This window comes from Branchiostoma belcheri, unplaced genomic scaffold (assembly GCF_001625305.1).
Source record: "Branchiostoma belcheri isolate BF01 breed outbred unplaced genomic scaffold, Haploidv18h27 scaffold65, whole genome shotgun sequence".
NCBI lineage: Eukaryota > Metazoa > Chordata > Leptocardii > Amphioxiformes > Branchiostomatidae > Branchiostoma > Branchiostoma belcheri.
Genome location: NW_017804298.1, coordinates 1,708,439 through 1,724,453, shown reverse-complemented (window position 1 = coordinate 1,724,453; position 16,015 = coordinate 1,708,439). Strand labels below are relative to the sequence as shown.

Here is a 16,015-nt window from a genome sequence, read left to right as displayed (position 1 = left end):
GGGTCTTGTAGTCGTATTCTGTGTGTAAACTGGGAATCGATATGGAAAATTGGAAAAAGTTCAAAATTTACAGCTGTAAAAAAAACACCTGTCTCACATCTAGTTTTACCGTTGAGGTTACAATAAAAAAACTTTACTTCCCGTTTTACATTCCCAACAAGGCACCACCATTAAAGACTTCAAAGCGCGCGACCGATAAAAACACATAAGTACCCCTATCAGTAAAAGAAGGACTTGAAGTCGATGCTAATGTATTATTTATGCTCAAATAACACCTATCTTTACAACGAGAGGGGACAGCTTGGAGTGGCCTTTCTGTATTCCACAGGGAACGATTAGGCAATGACTTAAACTGGTGAAGACGGAAACAGCTTTTCTTTCATACCCTCTAAGTGTCATTACGTGTGGGATCATCGGATTCAGACCGAGGAGAGTTTTATTTGGCACGCCAAAGTGACGCCATGATGACCCGCTTCGATCCGAACGATTCCCGATAGCTGACTTGGGATTTCTTAAGCCCCTCAGTGGCGGCACACATTCACGAATTTGGCCTCCCGAACACCAGCCGAACGTCCCACAACCATGGTTGTGGGTATGTCGGTGCAAAGTTCGCTGGTGTTCGGTGAATTCGGCTACTATTCAGCTGTTTCAAAATGTTAAAAACATTCGGGGGTTGGTCGCGAGGTTCGGCAATGGTTGGCTGACATGATATTCGGCTATAATTCGGCCATACGTCCGCAGTGTTAAGGGCATGTTCGGGAAGGGGGTCAAATTTGACTCAAATTTAAGTCAAATTAGTTTCGATCCGTATAGAAAGTTAAGCGTGGCATAAATATGGTCAGACTGCTCCCGAACGTCAGCCGAACCAAAATCTAGCAAGTTGCTTGAGGAACTGTTTTTCTTGTGTTTTCTTATGTATCTCATTGCCTGGATGTCTAACCTTCATAGGTGTCATTTTATGGTATCTCTCCGATGGTAAGATAGTGCGAAGGTTAAGAATCTATGCCCACTATACATGCAATATAGGAGCGATTGAAAGACATACCAACCGTATGACATATTGAGCCTCTTTGCTGCGATATCATTTCCGTATATTTTTCATCCACGATACAATGGGCAAAAGATTGTTTGCAAAATGATCTTATTGCAGATATTGTACGCACAATAGAATGATCCATTTCGCCGATGTGGGTAATTGTTCTATCTTGACTCTAGGCGACGCGGTCTTTGGATTATTATGAAACTTGAGAGTGATTGATCAAACTTTCTATTCACCTGCGTGGTACCAAAACAAGGGCAACTATTTTGTGTTTAAATGGACTGCAATGTGAGCAATCAATCAATTAGGTAACCGAGAGAAACCTTCCCCATATACGTGAACTAATAGCTTTAAAGTATCATATTTATAAACAGACGAAAGTATTTAGGAGTACATTACTTAATTGGTCTTCCTAGCCTGTGCAAGACATGTGCGACGGCTAGCAGCACATAAAAGTACTGCAACTGAATTGTACTGAATCCCTCTTCTCTTAGAGCCGTCTTCAAATGTTTTTACTCAGCGTAAATGTTTTCGCTATACTCACAAATATCTATGGACGCCCCTTTCCGATACCGTGTCTCTGTTAATTCCATTACCTGTATTAGTGAGGGGAAAACAATCGGTTTTACAAAGACATTCTCATTTACCAGTCAGGCAGTTTTTCCGATGTGTTTAACTTCTTCAAAAGGCAGATTTCACCTATGACCGCCCACCTAAGTTTAGCTCACGAAAAAAAGAGCCATCCACAATCACGTCAGTATCTGTTACTACACGTTAGAATCAGTCCGTGACTTAAAAAGTAAAACGGGTTTACCTTCTCAATATCAGCCTGTATCTATTGAGAAGCGCTTTTCATGATCAGGACCATGGCGGCCGTCCTTTCAAACCTGGAGTACACATTTCCCTTGTTGATGCATTTGCCATGAGTTACCTTTGTGTCTTGCTCTATACAGTGCCGCAAGTTGTTTAAAAACGCTGTGGTAACTTTTGAGCAACAAGTTTTAATACGACGTTATCTAAAAGGTATATGGCGACTGGCCATTTCTATTACAATATGATTCCACCTAACACATACAGTATTGTGCACTTTTCTTAACAAAAGTGTTAGATAATTACAACAAAGGGCAATTAAACATAGATCATTTAAGCGAGCGACAGAACAACAGTTATGTGACAGTACACACATAAAGGAAGGCGCGAGAACAAGGTCACTGACGTCATTTTGCAAACGATACTTTTCCCCGACACAATGGCGGGAAACCCAATCCACATTGTTACCAACAGGGACCTCTTGTGCTACAGTAAACAGTGTGCAGACTCGTCCGACAGTTCTGTACGCACACACGCGCTCACACTGCCAGGGTGTGTCCAACCTCTATAAAATCTCTGCAAGATCATTTTGCATCATGTGAGACGCTGTATCGTTGGATTTTCTCCTAAAATTGACTACAGTACGTCGTTTGACGCAGTTTGCTACCACGTGCACGCTGCCTAAAAGGATTACAGGTGTTGGGTGTGCAGCTAGCTATCCGAGTTGCAGCGCTAGCAACAGACTTTACGCAGACTGCAGCGCCTCTTTTTTTATCTTAGACGGACGATCTTCATAATTCGCTATGCGGATGCAAAGAGGGACGACGCCGAAGTACATGGAGACGTCGGTGTCCATGAAGAACGCGTGCGCGCTGAACGCGTGGCAGGAGAAGGAGCTCCGACACAAGCTGGACGCCATGGACCAGATGTACCGCCAGGAGTCACAGGAACTCAACAAGTACAAGCAGTCCCTCAACACCATGTCTCACAGCATGCAGGTAGGTAGCTATAGGGCTGTAAAAAATCACGCTTTTTTCTACATATTAAACTACAGCAAAAACTGCATGATGGTTGCTTGAACATACTGAAACAGCATCGAAAATGTTTGACCTTGTCGATGTGTTCTGAGCAAGATGGCGGACACCAAGACTCAGCAATGTACTTACTTACCACATGTATCCGAATATTCTAGGCTTCTATGCATGCTTTGTTGTACTTAAGATGTGTTTTATATATATTATATTATATGGTTGTTTGCAGACGTTCCTACGCGAGGGGACCCACTACTGGACCAACTACGTGTCTCCGAACTGGCCCTGGGACTCGATCCCCCCGCCCAAGTTCGTGGTGGACAGCCCGGGTGTCACCGACCGGTACGGCACGGGCGGTCTGGCCGGGGTTCGCGTCTCCATCCCCGTCACTAGGAAGAAGAAGAGGAACCCTGCACAGCAGAGCAGGGCTGAGCAGCGCAAGGCTTCCCTCCCGATGATCGCGCCCAACCCTGCCGCCTTGGCTGCGGCGCAGAAAGCAGCTGCGAACGGCGGCGGTGGCGACATCGTGGTCGCAGACCCGACCGCGGGCATGCGGGTAACCCTAACCGCGCCTACCCCCAGCCTTCCCCGTATGCATAGCCGCGGCCCGAACCTCAACACCCCGAAGACCATCGCAGCTATACCCCCTCAAGGAGACGGTTCTACTATCTATATGGTTCCTGAAGACGAGGAGGTTGGGGATTTACAAGGACAAGGCAAGAAGCCTACTACAAAAGCCAAAGACCCGCTGTCGAAACTCAGATTTCTGCAGGATCGTTGGACGAAGAAGGACGCCAGCGACAGAGACTCGACGGAAGACGACGCGGAGAGTATCGGAGGGAAGACCACGCGAACCACCCGGACGACGAAGTCGCAACTGCGGCAGAAGATGCGGTTAGAATACGAGGCTCGCGTGAAGGCACGGAAGCAGAAGTCAGAGTGTTCGGAAGACGAAGAGGCCGAGGCGGCTGCAGAGTTTGTCACCGAGTACAAGACTTTAATGAACTGTAGGTATCTACGGCATCCCCCAACTAGCGTCCCGAAACACTACACAATTCTAGGGGTAAAAATCCAATGTGCTGCATATTAACGTTACTGGGAACATCTTTTAAGTTAAAAAAAATCTTTATGGACAACTGTACGCACATATAAGACGCAAAATTTGTGTACTTTATATTTTAGAACCAAGTGCTCGTTCCCCATCCCTGTAACTAAGCAACTAATTCAATATAGGAACCACCTGTAGAAAAAATGCATGTTATGCCAAGCCACACTAATGGGATTTACTACCACTACATTGTTGTATTTTAGTTGTCACTTTAAAAATTATGGCTTTTTCATCGTGCTATTCTGCACCGAGACAGCTTTCAGTGGTGGTCCTGTAAACAAGGTAGTAACATTACCCTCGGCGTCAATACGACCGGGGCCACCCGATCTGTTTTGCACGCCTGGCCGGGGTAACGCGACCCGGGCCGGGCCGTATCACAACTCCGCTAGGGTCGGGCCGTGTCCCGGCCACTACAATAAGAGGTCCTGAAACTAGGCAAAGGTCTAGCCTGACCCTTTGTTTTGCTGAAAATCGGGTTAAGGCTTGAGTTATTCCTTAGGAAACAGCATCCTACCCCGAGAGCAATAACAACGCCATTTTATACTCACCTGGCCAGAAAAAATAGCAAATAAAACTTATCTTAAAACAACAAGAATGAAAAGTTGTGTAAACACTTGCTTCTGGCATATGTATACTAGTCTAAGGGACAGTTGAGGTCTAGAATACCTCAACAAATGATTCGCTTAAAGCTTAAAAAACACTTTATAGACATAAGTCTTTTAAGGTTTTGTCTTACATTGTGGTCTATCTAGCATCGTCCAATGTTTTTATGTGATGAGTTGTTAGAAGCCTTTTAAGACAATGCTTTAGACTTGAAATATCGTAGTTTTATGTAATAAGAAATAATGTCAGTAATTGTTGCAGTATGCTGCTTTTGACGACATGACTTTTCATATAGGTTAATATGTACATGTCAAATATTAAGATGTACATTTTCCTTGTGATGAAATGAATAAAAGTTGACGTCAACTCTATATCATACCGAGTGTGTGTGATGTTGTGACTTATCAATCTTTGTAGGTCTATAAATTCTAAAGTTACAGTTTCTCTATTCAGGCCATAATGGCATTGTTAAGATGCTTAACAATGTCACTATGGTCTGAATAGAGAAACTTCTTTAGAATCTATAGACCTACATGTATAAAGATTGATAATTTAGTTTTCTGGTATTTTACTTTGTGGTATGAGGGACAAAGGAAAAGCTTTCAAAGTGTACTACACTCTGAAAGCTTTTCCTTTGTTTACAGTAAAACTATTAACAGACGTACAAAGCACATCTTTGTGATGAGTATTTGCTGCAACACATATTTTATTGTATATATAAAAAAAAAGATGTTGATTTTAAACATGATTCACTCTTGCCAATATTGACAAGAATTTCCCTTCGATGCCCCGACCAGCATTCAACTTTCAAATACTAGATATTAGCTGCTAACAATGTTAGCATTGTGAGCACACAATTATGTCAGCATTGCATGCAAGCAATAGTTGCTATTACAGTAAGATATGAGGTTATGATTTTTATCATGTTCATGTAGCCCTTGTCTTGGGCATTTCACAGACTCCTTCTGGGGCAAATTGGTTGGAACATTCAGATTTTTTATAATCATAATCTTCTTTGATAACATTTCATCACTATCACGCAAGATACTGATAGTATTCTAGCCATCTTTCCAGCAAGGTTTGTCAACCGAAATTTTTCATCCACGCATGACCATACAATATAAACGCTTATTGTAAAAGCTACCAGTACTTTCAAAGCTGTTTTAGCATGTCTTGCATGTCTACAATTAATCCACCCAGACTTAATTATGCAATTAATCTGGATTAATTCACCAGACTTAGCTTGTAGTTAAGCCAGGATCGCTTCAGCTTGGATCAGTTTGCACGCCGTTTTCTTTCACCGCATTTCAGCACTCAACCAAACAGCCAACCAACCACCACATTTTGGCTTTGCCCCCCTCTCACAATTTTTTAGTCCATACAACCATCCTTCAACCATTGTGCATTTGGACTAGAGTGCTTGGTATAACTTTATGAAGATATTGGTCAACAAAAGCAGTGATTTAACTTATAACAGTGATAACTTGAACATTGAACAGTAGTAACTTGAACTGGAACTTCTAGTAAATTAATTATACCAACCTATCATTCCATACATATATATGGAATACTGGAAGTTACTGGAAGTTACTGATTCATGCCTTTATAATGTATAATGTCGTTTTATCGTAGAGGTGATGTGAAGGCTTCGTCCTGGCTATCCACCATGTTGGCTCGCATGTCGCTCAGCGTTCGTACAAACTTCTGCCACTCGTCTGTCCGCGGTACTGCAATTTGCTGTGGTTGGAAAAGGGTAAAGATGGTGAAAACATTGAAGAAATTGCCACATGAAAAGTCAGAGTAACAAAACTGGTCTTAGTGAAAAGTAGACTGCATTGACTAATGGCTAGTGACCCTGCCTCTGAATCCTGGCTGTTGTTGTTCACCCAACATGCTCTACTGTTTAGGGTCGCAGTCCTTAGGACCGGACATTAAGCCGTGGTCCTCTCAGTGGGCTTCCTTGTGCTTTTCAAAAAGTGTAAGGGGAATTCCCCCGGTACAATGAACCTGTTAATACTGTACATATATGTAGCATCTGTCTTCTCTGTCATAAGCAGTAAAAGAGTAGCTCTTCAGAGAGCTAAAACTGGATCGAGATCACTTTCAAATTTTTGATGAATCATTGCCAAAAGAATCCCTGAGTTGCACGCACCTCTCCGATGTCGTATATCCAGACTTTTCCGTCGGCGTCGCCGCAGGCCACCTGGTGTCCGGACGAGTGCCAGCGAACACGGTTGATGGCGGGCTGCATGTCAAGGGTCACGCTGGCTGTGGGGACCTGTGGGACAGGTGTTAAAAATGGCAAGTTTAATTCATTCCTATTCTTTGTTTAGATTGTATTTACCACAGGTACCTAAATTGTAAAAAGTCCCAAACAGGTTTTGATACAAACTGGTGTGTAGGAAGTAGAGGCTTAACAGGAAATTTCATGAAAATATTGCCAATACATTTGCAAAGAAAATACATGTATAATATTATCATGTTTAGAGTTTAGCCTAACAAACTACTGCTCTGTTTATTATTACTCAAACACATAAATACATATATATGCTGGCTAAAACTATAAAGCCCTAAGACTCTGTCCTGCCACTTAATACATGATGTATAGCAATACAACAGACTGTCTGCTTTTACCATGGTGACAGCTGTCTGGTAATTGCTCTTATTTGTTTGCAATGGAAGGAGAAAAGTGTTTTGCTTCTGTGAAGGTAAACACATTAATAGGTACACAGTGCCTAAAACACAACAGTGCATTAGCAATAATAGTGGACAACAATAGTGCTTTTCACAACTGAGGGCCGATTTACACGGGGCAATATCTAGAATCATTTGTCCTGCGTCAAACGACTCACAGTGCATGTCATGGGACAGGTTTTTAAGCGTGTAAACAAGTCCGCCACTGCTGCATGGCGCCACGCTGCACATCCAGGGTGCCACCTGTCATTCAACGCAGGACGATTTTTTTCCCTGTGTAAATCGGCCATAGAGAAGAAAAAAGACCCCACCTCTGAATCATTGTTAAGGTTCCAGACGTCCAGTCTGCCCATGCCGTCCCCGGTAGCGAACACGGCCGGGTGGATAGGAGACCAGCGGGCGTCGTACACATAGTCACTGTTGTCTTCAAACGAGTACAGAGGGCGCTGGTGCTGAGGGGACACAAGAGGAACATAAACTTTACTAAGGAATAACTTAGTTGTATGTGTATGTTGACTTAGTTCTCAAACTGTGGCACCCAAATTATCCTTTATTTCCTCAGTAGTCCACTGTATTGTGACATTGTGACGTTGCAATTTCACTAAATAAAATGACATGAAATGGCCACGAGGAGGTACAGCTTTGCCAAAAATTGAAAATAAGATGATCCAACAGACTAGCTATAGTATGATAGGCTCTACACTATGAAACAAAATGGGTGTTCCTTGAGTACATATAGCTGTAACATTCAAGTTTTTCTATCCATATTCCTATCCCATAGACTTAAACCCTAACCCAACCCTAACCATAACCTTACCTTCACGCTCCAGAGTTTGACGGTCCAGTCAAAAGACGAGGTGAGGAAGAGGTGGGAGAAGTCCACCTGCCCTGTGGCAGGGTGGCAGTCGATACTGGTCACCGGTCCCTGGTGGCCCTCAAAGATCTCATTTATACCCGCTTTACTGTTATAGGGAAAATTGTATAACAGGGATTAAACATTGGATTGCTGCGGGTGGCTGAAAATGATGATCATTTATGACTATGAGCACATTACGATGATGATGTGTTCTTTCTTTGAAAACAATGTTTAGTTACACTTATATTGCCACAGCAAAAAATGAAGTCGTAGTATGCACTAAAATAGTATACAAACTGCTAATAGTTATTATCCTGTTCCAAGTTACCATTTCCTTTTACTAGTACATGTATATGTCTTAAGAATGTACAGCATACTGTGGTTATATTGCTTTCTTCAAACATACATGTAACTGGCTAAAAGATTTCTTTGAGGCAAAGTCTGCATCCCCCAGATTTATGAGAAATGTATTGTATTATCATGGAAGTGTTGGTACATATAGTTACATGGAAGTTAGTGACTGGTCAAAAGCTCTAGGTGAAGACCATTCTTTCTGTTGGAGCAAAAGTTTCAACTTGAGACAAATGTATGGCATGTTTGCTGCAGCGCCCCCTGTCCTGACCTGCCATGTCTGCAGCCTGTGTACACAGCCATCTCCTCACTGCCCACCACGAAGTTGTTAACGTCGTTGGGAGGGAAGGACATGCAGGTCACGGCCACAGCTTTGGACTGCTTGTGCTGGAGCTCCATACTCTCCTGTAGGAGGGACAAGCATAGATAACCCATAATGTCAAGATATGAAATGGGGATTTTGTTGTACCAGGTATACAAGGGGACATGAGTATACCTACACAGGGTGTTAGCAGAATATACTGGCCACAGTTTCTGTTGGATATTTCCTTATTTGGTCAACGTTGCATCAGAATTTTACCCATTGCATATCGTTCCTGACACAACATGGGATGTCATCCTTAACACAAACACAGCCTTACAACATATTGAAATGCTATGTATGGACTTTACACAGGTGCAGTGCGTGTGTTGGACTATATTAGCTCTACCGGTAACACCATTCAAACGTAGCCTGACCAAGGGAACAGCTTAAAAAAGTGAATTTCCTCCATTTATATCTACACAGTAATTTTTAGCTGAAAAAAATAAGCACATTCAACTACAATCTAGTCTATATTCCATTCCACCTACAGACTTTACAAGTACTTACTCTGTCATAAGCGGAGGGCTTGGTGAAAATAAAGAGAGAATCTAACTGATACCGGGAGATGGCATGCAACATCATGAATATTATAATAACTCAGAACTTTTCGTTAAAAAAAACAGTACTATCCATTGAGTGGTTTGAAGAGTTTTGAATAAAATTTTATCAACCCTGATATAGTTTCTTTTTTAATAATGCTAGTGTCATTGATTAGCAGAAATCATACATTTTCACACTTAATCAAGATGATATCATCACCACACTAATCTGATATTGTCAGTGTCTTACAAACACTCTAGCCTTCTGCACAGACTAATGGGCAGCAGCGGGTTCTAAGATACAGCTCTCCCATGAGAAGAAACTGCAGCACTCTATCCACACTCCTAGAAACAAACACTGCCCACTATAAAGTCTGCACAGGAGGCTACACACACATACACGATGCGATAACATAATGGGAGAGTCCATTGTAGACACACCTGTGGGTTGGACAGCATGTCCAGACTCCAGGAGCACATCTTGCCGTCGGTGGACACGGTGATCAGGTTGTGAGCGTTCTGGGTCCCCACCACATCCACACAGTACACCGGATGCTGTGAAAAACATACAACGGAGACAAAATCATATCAAGCATGACAGTGAAATTGTATATATCATGCAATTTTGTGTACTTAGATATTTGTGTATGTTAAATGACATACTAGTACTTTAGGTACCCTAGTATACAGCCAAAAAAGTTGCAAAATTAGCAATAGAGTTTCAAATTCAAGCTCTGATCTGAATTCTACTTTATTTTCGGAAGTACACACAATTACTTTTCAATATTTCACTCTCAAAACTGTACCTTGAATAATGCAAGGTACAGAATAATGCATTTTGTAGTTATGTGGTTGTAACATTATCTTAGTTCTAAAGTTTGATACTTACAGTGTGAGCTGCTGCGCTGAGTGGTGTCCGCTGCACCGGCGTGCGTTTGTTACTGCGGTTATCCCACAGCACAATCTGACCCGAGTACGTCCCACCAACCACCAGGTTAGGGTGGAACTTGGCATAGGTGGCAGCCATCACTGCAGACTGCAGAGAAAAAAAGCAACTGTCACAACACATCTAAAATGTAGCTACTATTTTATAGGTAAAACTTTTGTTCCAACACAAAAAGGAAAGTTATGTTGGAACAAAAGTTTTTGGACATTGACTGAACAAAAAAGCAAGATGCTTATTTCATATAAGAAACCCTTTGCTCAGAACTATAAAATTTATAGTTTTGAGGAAAGTGTTTCTTATAAAATAAGCATCTTGCTTTTTTGAACGGCCAAGGGAAACAGGAGTATTATTTTTGTGCTCCCTGAATACAAATACATGTACATACGTTATATTACATGTAACATAGTTTCATATACACTGGAAATACAACATACATTTTTTCTAACAATAGGCAACTTGTAGAAAACTATTTGTGTACTATACCTGACAGTGGAAGATGTACTCTGGTGTGGTCTTTTTGAACTTCATGTTCCAGACCAGACAGACTCCATCAGGCTCGTTGGGTGACTCTTCATTGTTGTTGTAGGAGGCCACCAGCAACTCTGGATACTGGAAAATACAATGCCAAGATATCAGTGCTCATATATACGTATACATGTGGCAAGGTACATGTAGTGTTGTAGTTAGGGTTGTTAACTCAGAATCTGAAAGCTTGATGTTTAAGGACAACCACACAATGAGCATGTTAAAGATGATCCACCCACACTTGTTGAAAAATAGTTGGGGTTCTTCCCGGTGAGAGTAGCTTGTCATTACTCGTCAAAACTGGTGTGTTATGCATTAAGAAAATTTACCGGTTGTGCAACAGGAAACAAAGAAAACAGACTACTGTAAATTCAGAATGAGAGACTTACAAATATAAGTTTGTGATAAATGTTTTATGTTTACAGTGGGCACACAGAGTATATAGAGGCTTACCTGTGCTGACCAGTCCAGGTATGTCACGGTACGGTAGCGGGACCAGCGCTCATCGTTAAACTGTCGCTGGAGGGACATCTTTGCACCAGCTTCAGGACTGCAGCAAGACACAGTTATAGGGTTAATTAGTACCTAATGCCAGAGAACGTAAGAAAGTGGACGCAAGGAACAAACACAAGGAACCCACAGAGGAGAAGGGGACCACCAGGAGTACTGTTGCAGAATCAGCTGTTGAGAGGCTGACTGAAGCTGTAGATTGTCTAGCAAGACAACAAGGGCCCAAGAGAGTGGTTCATGGGAGCATACCTGTAGTTGTATGGGAGCCCAAAGCTCTCAGGGAGGAGGCCCAATGAAGCTAAAAATGTTTGAATATCGGTATTTAAAATGGTGTACTACTTACCCCTCCCTTTCTTCTAAATCCTGTCCGCCGTAGTCGTAGAAGATGTCCATGTCCTCTGCGAGTGCGCGCTCCATGACGCGGGTGGTGTTGTTGATGAAGGTTTGGAACTCGTCTGACAGGACGATCTGCTGTTTCTCCTCTTCTGTCAACTCTCGCGGTCTCTGAGCTGCAGATGGAACACAGATAGTTTTACTTGTTACTCAGTGCAGACAATTTATAGTGAGTAATGATGATGATGATGATGGCTGGTACTTCCTGTTCGAAGTGAGTAATATGACATTCAATATAGATCTTATAAACAAGGCATCTGACTCTGCCAATAATGTACAGCACCATACATATCATACCAGTCCTGATGTATGAGTGGGAAAATAATAGTCATATCACACATGTTTGTGTTCATTTACTAGCAAGGTATATATACTACCTTCTTCTTCTTTCTCCTCCTCCTCCTTCTTGTCTGGAGGTGGTTCTACTACCTCTGGGGGTGGCTCGATTTCCTCTTCGGACTCTGCAAGAAAATAAAGAAAGAAAGATGTCATCATTATGACTTTTTCAACAGGAACATAAGACTGAAACACATTTCTTTTTTTTTTAATTTCTATGTTTAACTTACCAGTTAGATCACTAACAACCCTTACCAACTTGCAGTGATATTGCAATACACTTTGTTTGTTATGTTTCGCATGAGACCTTATTGAAAACTAACAGTGTATAATATATTTTGATCATGCTGTTTGCCATAGTTGAAAAGGGAGAAGATGTTTTTAACTATCATTGTAGGCAAGACATTTTGTGACATAAAAATGTACCTAAATGCCCTTTTTCACTCATGGGGCACTACAATGAGAACATTTTCTTGATGAGTGAATGACAGATAGCCTACCTTCTTTTTCCTGCACCTCCACGATAGTCTGTGTCTCCTTGCTGTAGGCGACCTTCTCTCGAGGCGGGATGTTGATGACAGAGGTGTCCGTCAGGCTCAGCTTTTCTCGCATAGATTTTCTCGCGCTACACAGAACATCACACAAGCCTGTCAGATAACTACAGACAGTGTAACATGTCTCAGCTAAGTAAGCATCTTTCATTCTAACCACAAGATACAACTGTACTGGCTTCTTTACATGTAAGGGTGAATATGCTGAGCTACTTTCAAACATACATGTATAATATATATATAATATAATAGGGTACATTCTGGACAGGGGTACAATCCAGCCTGCTACACAGGGACACCTACAGTGTTGGTAGTGGCCGATCGTCGGCGCTCGCTGGTGCTTTCTTCTGTGTTACACCTGGGGGTTCAGCAGCAACCATGGAGGGGACAGCAGCTGGGTAGAAACAAAAGCAACAAAATACATTCATGTACTAACTCATCTTTTCTCATATATTGTGATGAGACATGAGCAGATCTTATACCATCTACATGTAGCATATCAAGACTACAGTATTGTATGATACTAGACATGTACATGTCTCTGTATAGTTGGTGTAACCCCTCTTCGAAACAGATTTCCACATTGTTGTCCTTGAGCACATACCTTGAGCTCTCTTCTGTTCTTCAATACCGATGTCCTTCAACAGTTGCTCTGTTTCGATCCGCTTCCGTTCGATTTCTGAAGGGTCTGGTCCTTTCTTGCTTGCCTTGGCAGCTTCTTCTGCCTGCAGGTTAGAAAGTACATTTTCCAGGAATCAAATACATGTACATGTACTGTAAATCTGTAAACTTTTTGCAGTGGTTTTACTTTTGCAATTTCCATTATATCACCACAGTACTAGTACTACTACAGAATTGTTTTAACCACAAATTTCAAACACTGTGAAAACCTCTGGATCCTTTTCCCTACATGTAACGTTAATTAGCCAACCGTCACCTGTTTTTTGCATACAACCGTGACAAGGCCATAGGTCATATTGGTAAAAGGTTATTTTTCTATGTGTGTTATAATTACTACATGTACATGTATACACATCATCAGTCTAATGATTTATTGATGTGGAGTCCTTTAACTATATTACTAGCTAGTAGATGAAGGATAGCAGTAATGAATAAATTAGATTACATATTTCTACCCAGTAGAAACTGCCATCATTTCAGGTTACTCAACGTTTTCTTGTTACTGTGTTTTAGATGTCAGATCTAAATAAAAGTCTTAAAAGTTTGGTATTTTTAAATGTTGTCTTACGTCTCGTCGTTTTCGCTCCTCCTCCTTCCTCTTCTTCTCCTCTCGGATTTGCGCCAGCCGCGCCTTCTTCCGCTCTAGTTCTGCCTTACGGTCCGCCATTCTGAAAAACAAAGTTAAATCTATGTTGCAATGTCTAACAACTCTAAACGTGTACAGTTCTTCCCCTCTCCCTCCTTCTCTATGACATTTCTGAGAAAGTTCAATCCTGTATTTTAGGGAGTAAATCTGTCAAAAATACTAGCATCAAATTCTAATTTTTTGTTAAACTGGTATGAAAACAGAAAAAGGATGCAACACTACATGTAAAGTGTGACTAATATAAGATGCTGAAAGATCAAGAAATGTTGGTATTTGCAATATCTCATCTCGATCAGTAAAGTCAGTTGTCAAAATTCATCCAGAGTTACATGTACATGTATGTTACCAGTACTACTACTGTACATTCGCGTCTTCCAGTTTAGAGTGCAATATGGTTCCATATAAGTACCGTAGTTGCCAAAGGGGGTCAAGAAGTCTTCAGATTGTTAGCTGTCAATTTTAAGATGAACGGTGATGTCATAGTTTTCCCAGAGCGCCCCCCCCATATGAGGGCGTATACTTTTTTCCAACACTACATGGAAAAGAAATAGATTTTTCGACAAATAACAGATACATAGGATGTGCTTCTACTTACTTGTACCTATGACAGTTGCCAAGTGTTCTTGTCAAGGACCGTTGGTGAGAAAAAAGGCACCGAAATTTCTTCCTACTTGTCAGACCGGAATCAAGATGGCGGAAGCTTTGGACTCTTTTACTTCATAGATAGGGGTGAACACTAACCTTTACAAATCTTTCTAATCTTTGTTATCTGCACAGGTAATTAGAAAAGTAGTAGTTAAATATAAAATGAAAATATTTTATAGACTTAATTTATTGCTAAGATTTTTTTGTGAACTGTCATTGTATTTTCGTAGAAAAGAAGATGAACTTACCTATATATGACATTGGACTATTCTAAGTATGACCTCTGAACCCCAGCAGGTTGCGTAAAAAGAGCACTGTACTTCGCAGCCGTACTTCACAGTCCTCTCCGCGCTTTTACGTCCTTGTAGTTGGTTCATTCTTCTCAGAGATCAGATCCACAGCTCACCATGTCATCAGTCCGCCATGTGCGCGAGGTTCGAACCCTGTACCGGCAGATCCTCCGCCTCCACCGCCGCCTCCCTGCACACTTCCGGGCCATCGGGGATCAGTACGCCAAGGACGAGTTTCACAGACACAAGAAAGCTGGAGAAGCTGAAGTCCAAACGTTCATGACAGAATGGAAGGTTTGTTCGTCTGTCTGTCTGATCGTTTGTTTATTTGTTTGTTTTTGTTTGTTTGACCCTATATCTGTAAATTGCTTGGTTCGCGGAAAAGGCTGGGTAGCCTGCAGGCTAGCCTGGCAGGCTTTTGGGTTTACGGAAAAGGTGGGTACGTAGGGCCACTTTTCAGTGGGGTCATGAGGAAAGAGGTGAGGGTTTGACAAAATATAACGAAGGTACTGTACACCACTGCTATCTCTAGTCTTTGATGAGTTTGTGATGTTAGACTAGAGTTTAGACAGGGATCCATACATCTATTACAAGCACTACCTCCCTTCCCAAAGATGTCATAATAAAAAAAAATTATTGATGATATATTATCTTTCCTAATTACACTGTTACTGAGCTGTCTTATGTTTCTTTCCAGAACTATGCAAAGATGTTACAGGAACAGTTAGCCCAGGAGTCGTTCCCGGTTGGTCAGACTCTCTCCCCAGACAAGATAGAGAACTTCTCAGAAGAGCAGCTGGGACAATTGTTTGAGCTTCAACAGGAGGCCACCAAACCAATATCAGGGGAACTGCAGGATCTTATAGAAGATGACAAGAAGAGATAGCCAATGAACATCATAGTGTACCAAAACTAGACATCTTAAGTTAAAATGTAACGTTAATGTTGTTAATAAAAGTGTGTTCATATATGTTATCACAACTGCATGATCCTTCTGTGTGTGTACTACTTGTAGGTCTGAAGAGAGATTCCCCAGTCAAAGTGGACAAGCGGACATAAGGAACGGAAGGGAAATCAGCACCAGGGACAGCCATGTC

The 16,015-nt window shown here is 41.7% G+C and overlaps 3 protein-coding genes across 4 annotated transcripts; 2 read left to right on the top strand and 1 right to left on the bottom strand.

The window, feature by feature from the left end:
- The first annotated feature begins 2,373 nt into the window (after window positions 1–2,373).
- On the top strand, window positions 2,374–4,880 carry LOC109483627. Its single transcript, XM_019786667.1, has 2 exons — window positions 2,374–2,847; window positions 3,110–4,880. The coding sequence occupies exons 1-2, from the start codon at window positions 2,653–2,655 to the stop codon at window positions 3,968–3,970; spliced, it is 1,056 nt and encodes a 351-aa protein (XP_019642226.1). The 5' UTR covers window positions 2,374–2,652; the 3' UTR covers window positions 3,971–4,880.
- A 702-nt stretch (window positions 4,881–5,582) lies between these two features.
- LOC109483605 (cytoplasmic dynein 1 intermediate chain 2-like) lies at window positions 5,583–14,695 on the bottom strand. 2 transcript variants are annotated; one of them, XM_019786641.1, is made up of 16 exons: window positions 14,579–14,695; window positions 13,906–14,005; window positions 13,261–13,381; window positions 12,960–13,050; window positions 12,606–12,730; window positions 12,147–12,230; window positions 11,720–11,885; window positions 11,320–11,416; window positions 10,825–10,950; window positions 10,285–10,431; window positions 9,837–9,950; window positions 8,764–8,897; window positions 8,103–8,247; window positions 7,597–7,737; window positions 6,744–6,869; window positions 5,583–6,328 (listed from the first exon to the last, which is right to left on the bottom strand). In XM_019786641.1, exons 2-16 carry the CDS (start codon window positions 14,002–14,004, stop codon window positions 6,215–6,217), a joined length of 1,830 nt encoding a protein of 609 aa, XP_019642200.1. In that variant the 5' UTR covers window position 14,005; window positions 14,579–14,695; the 3' UTR covers window positions 5,583–6,214. The 2 variants fall into 2 exon arrangements, with proteins under 2 accessions (XP_019642200.1, XP_019642201.1); XM_019786642.1 differs by having other exon boundaries at window positions 14,585–14,691.
- A 197-nt stretch (window positions 14,696–14,892) lies between these two features.
- Window positions 14,893–15,998, top strand: LOC109483544 (succinate dehydrogenase assembly factor 3, mitochondrial-like). The gene is made up of 2 exons (XM_019786579.1): window positions 14,893–15,212; window positions 15,616–15,998. Exons 1-2 carry the CDS (start codon window positions 15,036–15,038, stop codon window positions 15,802–15,804), a joined length of 366 nt encoding a protein of 121 aa, XP_019642138.1. The 5' UTR covers window positions 14,893–15,035; the 3' UTR covers window positions 15,805–15,998.
- Window positions 15,999–16,015: the final 17 nt, after the last annotated feature.

Bases quoted from the DNA above. Each gene is read 5' to 3' on its own strand.
- LOC109483627 (XM_019786667.1), top strand. From the start codon at position 2,653: ATGCGGATGCAAAGAGGGACGACGCCGAAGTACATGGAGACGTCGGTG. The intron at 2,848-3,109 runs GTAGGTAGCTAT...GGTTGTTTGCAG, and splicing joins CCATGTCTCACAGCATGCAG to ACGTTCCTACGCGAGGGGAC.
- LOC109483605 (XM_019786641.1), bottom strand. From the start codon at position 14,004: ATGGCGGACCGTAAGGCAGAACTAGAGCGGAAGAAGGCGCGGCTGGCG. The intron at 9,951-10,284 runs GTAAGTATCAAA...TGTTTTTCACAG, and splicing joins TCAGCGCAGCAGCTCACACT to CATCCGGTGTACTGTGTGGA. The intron at 7,738-8,102 runs GTAAGGTTATGG...GTGTCCCCTCAG, and splicing joins TCAAACTCTGGAGCGTGAAG to CACCAGCGCCCTCTGTACTC.
- LOC109483544 (XM_019786579.1), top strand. From the start codon at position 15,036: ATGTCATCAGTCCGCCATGTGCGCGAGGTTCGAACCCTGTACCGGCAG. The intron at 15,213-15,615 runs GTTTGTTCGTCT...GTTTCTTTCCAG, and splicing joins CGTTCATGACAGAATGGAAG to AACTATGCAAAGATGTTACA.